The following is an 11,405-nucleotide window of genomic DNA, read 5'->3' as shown; positions in this document are numbered from 1 at the left end:
CCATCTCTAAACATAACCTTACTTCCATTGATATAAAGGAGGCTGCAATAACAGATTATTAGATATCAACCGTGTATCGGCACCTCAGTTTATCCCAATCTCCACTGAAAACAAATGGACGTCATAGAGGCCTGGTCAGAGGCCTGTCAGCCAAATAAGTTTTACTGGAAACCAAGTTAACTAGACAAAATTGTATTCTTAGGGTACAAACACACACATCGTATACGCAGCGTATTTACTGCTGCGATACACAGCAAATACGCAGCAGATTAGATCTAAATAACTGAACACAGCATCAAATCTGCTGCGTATCTGCTGCGTATACGGTGTGTGTGTTTGTACCCTTAAAGGGGTTATTCAGTATTAGAAAATTGTATTTAAATAAAGCCATCACCCCAAGATATATAACTCACTAATACAGAGTTTAAACAAAAACACAGGCACCTTGCCCCTCAGACCTGCAGTATGGCAATTAGACGGGCAGCATACAGCTTTTGGTAACATGTTCACACAGGATTGATTCAGTTGTGCTCTGTGCTAAATTCAGCAGTTATGCATTTACTAAAGTGTTTCAGTCAAACTGACTGATATTACTAGATTTTCCCTGTCGGGTTCTTGTTTCACCGTATTTACTAACGTGGGGCGTCACAAAAATTTCAAAAACCGACACACCCCTCATTTTGTGCTACAAAACCAAAAGTGGGTGTCTCCCCTTAAAGTGTACCCACAATCTGACCCCCCCCCCAAACCACTTGTACCGTCAGATAGCTGCTTTTGATCCAAGATCTGTCCTGGGGTCCTTTCGGCACGTGATGCAGTTACAGATGGAAAGCAGCTATCCGATGGTACAATCGGTTTAGGGGGGTCACATTGTGGGTACAGAGTTGTTTAAAACTGCCATGACCAACATATTTATTAGTTTGTTTTTTTATGGTTTTTCATTCTAAAAACCAAACATCCCTAGTGTGGTGGGATGGTTTCAGTTTTGCCATGTGAAAAACCCACTAAGTTTTTTTTTTCAATTAGTATAATCATTGCTCACATTTAATGTATAAATAAAGTCCCTTTTAGAGGATACCTACCACAACCACAAATTACCTTGTTGTTGGAGTTCTTAATTTGTTATGTTGTGGAGACATGTCATATGGACCACAGCTGGGAGAAAACCCACAGAGCATGCACTTCTCCTGACTCATTCTAGCGATCAGGCAGGATCTAAACACTTGAACTTGACTGACTGTCACTTTAAAAACTTAACATGTTGTGTCAATTTAAAGGGGTACTCCAGTGAATTTCCTTTCTTTCAAATCAACTAGTGTCAGAAAGTGCCAGAGATTTGTAATTTACTTATATTAAAAAAATCTCTAGTCTCCGAGTACTTATCAGCTGCTGTATGTCCTGCAGGAAGTGGTGTATTCTTTACAGTCTGACACAGTGCTCTCTGCTGCCACTTCTGTCCATAACAAGAACTGTCGAGATCAGTAGCAAATGCCCAAAGAAAACTTCTGTGCTTCAGACTGGAAAGAATACTCATACAATGCAGGACATACAGCAGCTGATAAGTACTGGAAGACTTGAGAATTTTAAATAGAAGTAAATTACAAATCTCTGGCACCAGTTGATTTGAAATATTTTTTTTAACTGGATAACCCCTGTAAATCTGAAGTATTTAAGATTATTCTTATCTTATTATCAATGACATTTATTAGCAATAGACAAAATAATACAGACATAAAAAGGTTATATTTACATATTGTACAAAACAGCCAATGATTTTTGCAGAGATAAGTAGTCAAGCATTAAAAAAAAAATTACAGTAATATTACAGAAGACGGGGGTAAATATATCATCACTATCGCCTAGAACATTTCTGGTGCTATGTAGTTATTACTGACAAACCTAAACCGTGTATACAATATCTGATTAATTCACATGGCATAGTGATGGAGGAGAGTAAAGCCAATGCATTATGGCAAACTGCGGGAAGCTACATTGCATGGGCTTTTTTTTGTCACATACATGGTAAAACGAAAATCCTCATATACTGTAAGGGTATGTTCACACTAAAGAAATCAGGCCTCAGTGTGCCATAGTCTGTCTATGGGAGAGCGTGCACTCCTCCGCTGCAGCCACTATCCCATAGACAGGCTATATCACATCGAATTCCACCTGATTTACTCAATGTGAACATACCCTAACTGATTTAATCAAACCATCCAAACACATGCAGTATCCCCATAACATTACCGCTCCCTTGTGCATACACTGACGCCCCTTCTACAACATGTGACATGTCGATAAGTCTGCCCTACTATGCATTATATATGAATCACAAAAGCATTTTCAAGTAAAGGCTTTCCTCTGGAACCGTCCAACTGCAGGAAAACGTGACAACTTTCAGTGCATTTCAGATCTGTAGCCATCCAGGCTCCTGTCACTTTAACAGATGCTTCAACTGATCCTGAAGATTGGAAGACTGCTCAACACTGGACACACAAAGAAAAGAAGAGAAAATAGATTATACTTGTAATATAATTGCTATACACTAAGTACTACAATCCATAAAGCATCTACATGCACTAATATAACCTTCAGGACGCAACTTAGAAACATAGAAAATTGTCAGCAGAAAAAGACCACTGGGTCCATCTAATCTGCCCTTTTCTATTTCCCTTCTTATCATATTAGGATAGATATATGTTTATCCCAGGCAGGTTTACATTCATTTATTGTAGATTTACCAACCACATCTGCTGGAAGTTTGTTCCAAGCATCTACTACTCTTTCAGTAATGTAATATTTTAGCACGTTGCTTCTGATCTTTCCCCCAAATAACCTCTCACTGTGTCCTCTTGTTCCTGTTTTTTTTTTTTACTTAAAGGGAACCTGTCACCCCCCCCGGGTGACAGGCTCCCGACCCCCCGTTAGAGCCCCCTATACTTACCTAATCCCGCCGGGTCCCGCTTCTGGAGGTGGTCGGGTGATGAAGATCTCAGCCGCTGCAGCCCGGCGCGCGCGCTGAGAGATGAGTCCAACGCTCATAGAGAATGACGGAGCGCTGGACTCTCCTGTCATTCTCTATGGGTGTTGGACTCATCTCTCAGCGCGCGCCGGGCTGCAGCGGCTGAGATCTCCGTCACCCGACCACCTCCAGAAGCGGGACCCGGCGGGATTAGGTGAGTATATTGAGCTCTAACGGGGGGTCGGGAGCCTGTCACCCCGGCACGGGGGGTGACAGGTTCCCTTTAAAACACCTCCCTCCTGAACCTTATTTAGTCCTTAAACATACTTTTTCACACCATGCAGTTTTCATATGTTTTTTGCTGTAGTTTTTGTCAGTCAAAACTGGGGCTGCACCTGGGGGCTTCATTTTTATTATTTGTACTTGCTCTCATCTTTACCTCACTAGGCACCTTATCCTAGGTAAATGTAGCCATACTATTTTAATGGCTCTCAGCTATAACATGGCCTACAGCTATCACCACAAGCCCCATGCATACACTTAAACATTCGGCATGGCTGAACATTCATGTGTTCTCAGTGGAGAAAGGAGGTGTAAGCCGCAGCCAGATTCCCCAGCAGCAGCTTATCTTTCTAAGAACCCAACAGATAAAAGCCTAATCACAGGGGTTAAACCAATAGCCCCCCCAAACCTTGAGAACAAGCACCTCTTATAACAGAATGGTACAGTGGTATATGCATATGCGAGTCTGCTTATGGGAGCATCGGAGATAGTCAAGTGCTGTGCTAAGCTATCTTTTGTGATCCAATAGACAATAAATGGAGTGGCCTTGCCCATGCGCAACCCACCACACCCACCCAACTGCTCATTGCTAACAGCCCTTTAAAGTGTTGCTGTCGTTTAAAATTTTTTAGCAGAAATCAATAGTACAGGCGATTTTTAGAAACTTTGTAATTGGGTTTATTAGCCGAAAAATGCTTTTTTATCATGAGAAAGCAGTTTAATGCTCTCCCCCCTGTCTTCATGGTTTTCTATGGAGGGGGGGGGGGGAGGGAGATGAGGCACCAAAACAGGACAACAAAGAGTTAATTTACAGCTACATCACCGGGCTATCTCCTCGGAAGTCAGCACTGACCTCTCTGACCTCTGAATACCGGCTTTCAGCAGCTCCCGCTGTGTAATCCTTTGTTCTCTGTTGGCGACTAATCTCCCTCCTCCCCCCTCCATAGAACAGACAGGGCACATCTGATGTAAAGCCCCTATTCCATGGGCGGACTGTGAGGAGCAGCGCTCGTTTGCTCCTCGTTCCCTGCTGCCGCTATTTCACATGTCGGCAGCAAGCAGGTGAGTATGGGAGGAGCCGCGGGGGGCTGCCCGGGTGATCGCTAGATCGTCCAGGCAGCCCTAGAGGATAGTGGCGGTCTGCTGCCACCGCCCCTATTCCACGGAGCGACGTCAGCAAATCGCTGCTATGACAGTCGCTTGTTTTTCAACATGCTTGAAGAACAAGCGACGCAACGATCAGCCAACATGAACGATGTCGGCTGATCATTGCCCTCTATTCCATGGGACAATTATCAATTGTTCCGTGGAATAGGGCCTTAAAAGAGTCAAGATTTCCTGATAATGAGCAGTGAATGAGAGAGAGGAGGGAAGGGGGGGAAAGTCTTTTTGAATGCAGATAATGTCATATTTGCCTAATAAACCCATTTACAAAGTTTCTTAAAATCACCTGGACTATTGATTTCTGCAAAGAAAAAAAAAATACGACAGTGACACTTTAAGAAACTATAATGTAATAGTTTACTATTAGGCAGCTTGAGGAAGATAAGAACAATGCAAAACGAATCCATTTACACACTATACAGTGACAGGAAGAGCACTCACTTCTTCTGGATGGCTTCTTGTCTGGAAGATAAAGGATGATGATATAGACGGTATTAATGTACAGACTTCTGCTAATGATACATGTAAGGGGGTCAGTATAATACATGCACTTACTGGTACTGTAGGTGAGTTGTTATTATTGCCATTTTTCTCAGGCTCTGAAAAGATCACACATTGAGCAAGTTAGAAGTCTCAGCCTTACAGATGTCAGTTCTGGTCATCAGACATGTGGTCAGACTGGGAATTGTGGCTCAAGAAGAACAGAAAGTAATAGAGCATATACATAAAGGGGTATTCCTATTTCAAGAAGTTATCTCCTAGCTACAATATAGTGGATAACATGGTGACCACTGGGACCCCATCAATCACAAGACTGGAAGTGAAATCGCCCCCGGAATGAACATTATGGCATCCACCAGTATGCAAACACTGCAATATTCGAATGTTTCCTTACATCTTCTGAATGTAGAATAGCATCTTCCTGCATTACCATGTTTCTTGCTGCATGACCAAGGAACTAGAAGAGAGAGGGAAAAAAAAGTGACCACATAATTATTGCCAACATCCACTTCCCATAAGAGCAGGTCCTGGTGCCCCCATCCCTGCCCATGTTTATCATGATGTCTTGTTTCTCACCTCGGAGCTGCGGGAGCCTTTCAGCACTTGCTTGGTCAGTGCAATAACATCGGCACCACATGTGCTGACCTTCTCGGTGAGGAGCCCTTTTACCGACTGTCCGTATTTGGTCTGTCCATCTGCGGACGCTGCCATCTTAGCTACCACTTCCCTCTCCATTATAAGTATAGCTGTGGTGAAGGCCAAAAAAAAGGTTCCCTCATTTCTACATTGGACACATCACGCAGATACATCAGTCTTTAAACAGGCTCTATGTGTTCAGATTCCTACCAAACGGCATAGGGCCAGGAGAAACAAGCTGCTGCACAGTTCTTTTCCTGACTTGTTGCATATAGACTTGGGGTATGGTCACATGTGTGTGTATATATATATAATCGGAACAAAGCATAAAATCTGCAGCATCAGATGCAAAGTATATAGAGTACCTGTAGGCATACACACATACATTTACACGTCTATGAGCCTGTGTTATGCAATGAGACATGGGGGAGCAGCACTCATCCTTGCAGCTACTGTATATCTACCAGTCAGTGGGGTCTGGACACACAGACCCTGATGGATCAGAACCTGGGACATGTCTGTGTGACATATAAAAGGTTTTGTACAATCACCATAACACTTTAAGGATGAGAAGGTAACAGTGTAACGTGTCCTATACATGGGGGTATTACAAGAAGATATGTATCCACAACAAGCACTTCCTGAAACAGTGAGATCATATTACTTATAGTATCTGGGTATTATTCTACTTTCTGTGCAGCCATGACAGATATACATAGAGGTAACTGCAATACAGAGCAGGATGTGCAGCAATACACCATACAGATTACTGCAGGATACACCGCCTGATAGTAACACAGTCTACACAGCACATCAGTGTAACATAGTGTGATCTGTAGGATCCCTCACCTTGTTATCATAGGAATCCTGCAAACCTCCACAACCCCATATTACCTGCACTGTGACATGTCCACCCTCTGCAGCTGCAGCAGCTTCCTGTCCTCCCAGAATGCACTGCAGCCTCATGGTTCCCTCCTCCCCCCTCTCTCCTGATAATATCAGCTCACTAACCCCAGCCTTGTATGCTCACTCATGGTATATAGTATATTCAGGATCCTTGTATGTATTGTACACTTATGGTATATAGTATATACAGGTTCCTTGTATGTATGCTCGCTCATGGTATATAGTATATTCAGGAACCTTGTATGTATTGTACACTTATGGTATATAGTATATACAGGTTCCTTGTTTGTATCGTACACTTATGGTATATAGTATATACAGGTTTCTTGTATGTATCGTACACTCATGGTATATAGTATATTCAGGAACCTTGTATGTATCGTACACTCATGGTATATAGTATATACAGGTTCCTTGTATGTATCGTACACTCATGGTATATAGTATATACAGGTTCCTTGTATGTATCGTACACTTATGGTATATAGTATATACAGGTTTCTTGTATGTATGCACACTCATGGTATATAGTATATTCAGGATCCTTGTATGTATGCACACTCATGGTATACATACAGGTTTCTTGTATGTATGCACACTCATGGTATATAGTATATTCAGGATCCTTGTATGTATGCACACTCATGGTATATAGTATATACAGGATCCTTGTATGTATACACACTCATGGTATATAGTATATACAGGTTCCTTGTATGTGTGCACACTCAAGGTATATAGTATATACAGGTTCCTTGTATGTGTGCTCACTCATGTTATATAGTATATACAGGTTTCTTGTATGTATGCACATCATGGTATATAGTATATACAGGTTCATTGTATGTGTGCTCACTCATGTTATATAGTATATACAGGATCCTTGTATGTATGCACACTCATGGTATATAGTATATTCAGGATCCTTGTATGTATGCTCACTCATGGTATATAGTATATTAAGGATCCTTGTATGTATCGTACACTCATGGTATATAGTATATTAAGGATCCTTGTATGTATCGTACACTTATGGTATATTATAGTATATACAGGTTCCTTGTATGTATGCAAACTCATGTTATATAGTATATACAGGTTTCTTTTATGTATGCACATCATGGTATATAGTATATACAGGTTCCTTGTATGTATGCACACTCATGGTATATAGTATATACAGGTTCCTTGTATGTATCGTACACTCATGGTATATAGTATATACAGGTTCCTTGTATGTATCGTACACTTATGGTATATAGTATATACAGGTTCCTTGTATGTGTGCACACTCATGGTATATAGTATATACAGGTTCCTTGTATGTATCGTACACTCATGGTATATAGTAGGGATGGTCCGAACCGAGTTCGGTTCGGGTTCGTACGAACCCGAACCCTCGGTAATGATTCCCGCTGTCTGCCCGCTCCGTGGAGAGGGCGGATCCAGCGGTAGGACCTCCTGGAAAACTGGGATACAGCCATAGCCATAGGCTGTATCCCAGTTTTCCAGGCGTTCCTCCCGCTGTATCCGCCGGCTCCACGGAGCTTCAGACAACGGGAATCTGCTGCCGAGCGTTCGGGTTCATACAAACCCAAACCTCGGCAGGTTCGGACCATCCCTAGTATATAGTATCTACAGGTTCCTTGTATGCATCGTACACTCATGGTATATATTAGCCAAAAATAGCATAAATACAGAGCCACCACTATTACATGTAAAACCACTAAATTGGTGTAAGTAATAGTGTGTTTACACAGGCAGATTTATCTGACAGATTTTTTAAGCCAAAGCCGAGAATGGATTTGAAAACAGGAGAAATCTTTAGTCTTTCCTTTATGACCTGCACCCTGTTTATAGTCTGTTCCTGGTTTTGGCTTAAAAAATCTGACAGATAAATCTGTCTGTGTAAACGCACCCTAATGCTCCTCGTTCGCCGCTCGCTGTCGCCGCTATTCAACGCGGCTGCAGCGAGCGGGTGAGTGCGGGAGGGGGAGGCGGGGAGCTGCGGGGGGGCTGCCCGGGGGATCGCTAGATCGTCCGGGCAGCCCATAGGATATAGCAGCGTCTGCTGCCGATGCTCCTATTCAACGGAGCGACGGCAGCAGATCGCTGCTATATCAGTCGCTTGTTTTTCAACATGTTGAAAAACAAGCGACTGCAACGATCAGCCGACATGAACGATGTCGGCTGATCGTTGCACTCTATTCCACGGAACGATTATCGTCCGTATCGGTCGATATCGTCCGAAAACGAACGATAATCGTTCCGTGGAATAGGGCCATAAGGGTCCATTTACACAGGAAGATTATCTGCCCAAGATTTGAAGCCAAAGCCAGAAACAGACTATAAACAGAAATCAGGTCATAAAGGGAAGCCTGAGATTTTTCCTCTTTTCAAATCCATTCCTGGCTTTGGCCTCAAATCTTTGACAGATAATCTGTCAGATAATCTTTCTGTGTAAATGGATCCTAAGTGGATAAAGGCCTGAGCCGTAATGCTACCTCAATATAGCTAAACTATACCACCAAAAAAAAAAAAAAAAAAATTGAGTTGTGTAGCAATAATTTTATTCAGATAATATTAAAATACAAAAAGCAAGAGAAAAAAATAAATCAACACTAAGGATGGTCCGAACCTGCATCAGATTCCCGATGTCTGCCCGCTCCGTGCAGCGGGTGGATACAGCCGGAGGACCGGCTGGAAAACTGGGATACAGCCTATGGCTGTATCCCAGTTTTCCAGGCGGTCCTCCCGCTGTATCCACCCTCTCCACGGAGCGGGCAGACAGCGGGGATCCTTGCCGAGAGTTCAGGTTCGTACGAACCCGAACCTCCGCAGGTTCGGACCATCCCTAATCAACACTATAAAAACATGGTGGCAATCCTAGAGAGATATCACGTTACATAATTATGCAGCAGCCATTCATTATAAAGAACACTGGGACCAGGTATAAAGTGCTAAGTGCAAAGCTGTCACATGGGGAACCAACCCCTGTATCTACTGTAAGGACCCTTCCCACCCCATATATGAACCGCTCGTATTACCAGTGAATCACAAAGTCAGCTCGCTCTCCAGGACGCCACCACCCCGACGCACGTTTCGTGTCCTTCGCCCCTGGGTGGGAAGGGTCCTTACAGTAGATACAGGGGTTGGTTACCCATGTGACAGCTTTGCACTTAGCACTTTATACCCGGTCCCAGTGTTCTTTATAATGAATGGCTGCTGCATAATTATAGTGCTTGAAAAGTGCTTGCGCGTAATACAGCCCGAACTGCACAGACTCCGTTCAAACTGCGTTTTGAAGCCCTCGGTGGTGTGAGGTGTGCTATGTATTTTTCGTTTCGATCGGATTGGAAGTTTTTAAGAAATTTACGTTTAAAGACCCCTAATTTCCCATAGAAAATAATGGCCCATTGGAAATAATGGCCACACTCTAACCGCTAACATCCAATCACAGCACATAAGCAAATAGCTGAAATATAGAAGCCAATAGGAATTCTGAGGTCTTGTTAGGCAATGTATCACAACATCCACAGTCACATGTCCACTATTGGCCAATAGAAGATGTAGAAGATGGAAGGTCCTAAACAATTTTGTCTCCCTGACATGAGCAAGATTGTCATGGTAACCGAGCAATGATCTTTACCATTATAAGTTCAGTCAGTAAAATAGCAGAGCTGAGGCAGCCATGTAGCAGGGAGGGTACCCAAACCGCTCTTAAAGGGACAGTACCCAAGCCGCTCTTAAAGGGACCCAAGTCCCTCTTAAAGGGATGGGACTCATGTCGCTCTTAAAGGGACCCAAGGGACGGGACACATGTTGCTCTTAAAGGGACCCAAGTCGATCCAAAAGGTACGGGACCCAAGTCGCTCTGAAAGGGACCCATGTCACTCTTAAAGGGACCCATGTCGCTCTTAAAGGGACCCAGATCACTCTTAAAGGGACGGGACGCATGTTGCTCTTAAAGGAACCCAAGGCGCTCCAAAAGGTACAGGACCCAAGTCGCTCTGAAAGGGACGGGACCCAAGTTGCTCTTAAAGGGACCCAGGTCACTCTTAAAGGGACCCAAGTCACTCTTAAAGGGACGGGACCCAAGTCGCTCTTAAAGGGACCCAAGTCCCTTTAAGAGCAACCTTGGTCCCTTTAAGAACGGCCTGGGTCCCTTTAAGAGCGAAATGGGTCCCTTTAAGAGCGAAATGGGTCCCTTTAACAGCGACCTGGGTCCCTTTAAGAGCGACTTGGGAAAATCACTGCCCGACACTCCATAGAGAACATAGGAACGCTTGCCTGTGCTGACCGTTCCTGTGTATGAGAGGATGGGGGCCAGATGGGAGAGATAAATAATGGCTGGATATCTGGTTGTCAGATATTGAAGGTGTATAGGGACCTTAGAATTCGATTAATTTACTAATTCCTGCTAAATATTGTTGGTGCAGATTACACCAGCAATCTAGATCAGCAAAGTCCGTGATGAGCAGGCAAACATTGCTATAAAATGGCCCAAATGTATCAATAAACATGCACCAAAATAGTCACTACAGTATGGTACTATAAAAAACACAGATTACCACTAGGTAGTCTACTCTCTACAGTTTATAGTAGGGGTCCTCTGCGCAGTGTGGCCACAAGAAGGGAAGAGAAGAGCAGATGCCCGGACCCAGGTGAGTATAAGTGTTTGTTTTTTTATGTTATATGCTATATAGGAGGGGGAGCACAGGGGGGCTATATACAACTGGGGGACGCACAAGGGGGCTGTATACTACTGGGGGAGCACACAGGGGGGCTATATACCACTGGGGGAGCGCACAGGGGGGCTATACACTACTAGGGGAGCGCAAAGGGGGCTATATACTACTGGGGAGTGCACAGGGAGGCTATATACTACTGGGGGACGCACAAGGGGGCTGTATACTACTGGGGAAGCACACAGGGGGGGCTATATACCACTGGG

General features: G+C 43.6%; 1 protein-coding gene across 2 annotated transcripts; it reads right to left on the bottom strand.

The window, feature by feature from the left end:
- Positions 1-1,724: 1,724 nt before the first annotated feature.
- On the bottom strand, positions 1,725-6,494 carry BORCS7 (BLOC-1 related complex subunit 7). 2 transcript variants are annotated; one of them, XM_069980212.1, is made up of 6 exons: positions 6,440-6,494; positions 5,486-5,655; positions 5,304-5,366; positions 4,964-5,007; positions 4,850-4,870; positions 1,725-2,486 (listed from the first exon to the last, which is right to left on the bottom strand). In XM_069980212.1, exons 2-6 carry the CDS (start codon positions 5,642-5,644, stop codon positions 2,435-2,437), a joined length of 339 nt encoding a protein of 112 aa, XP_069836313.1. In that variant the 5' UTR covers positions 5,645-5,655; positions 6,440-6,494; the 3' UTR covers positions 1,725-2,434. The 2 variants fall into 2 exon arrangements, with proteins under 2 accessions (XP_069836313.1, XP_069836314.1); XM_069980213.1 differs by having other exon boundaries at positions 6,395-6,484.
- Between the last annotated feature and the right edge of the window lie 4,911 nt (positions 6,495-11,405).

This window comes from Dendropsophus ebraccatus, chromosome 8, assembly GCF_027789765.1.
Source record: "Dendropsophus ebraccatus isolate aDenEbr1 chromosome 8, aDenEbr1.pat, whole genome shotgun sequence".
In the NCBI taxonomy this organism is placed as follows: domain Eukaryota; kingdom Metazoa; phylum Chordata; class Amphibia; order Anura; family Hylidae; genus Dendropsophus; species Dendropsophus ebraccatus.
The sequence above is the reverse complement of the archived record's forward strand: the minus strand, read 5'-3'. Positions and strand labels throughout refer to the sequence as shown.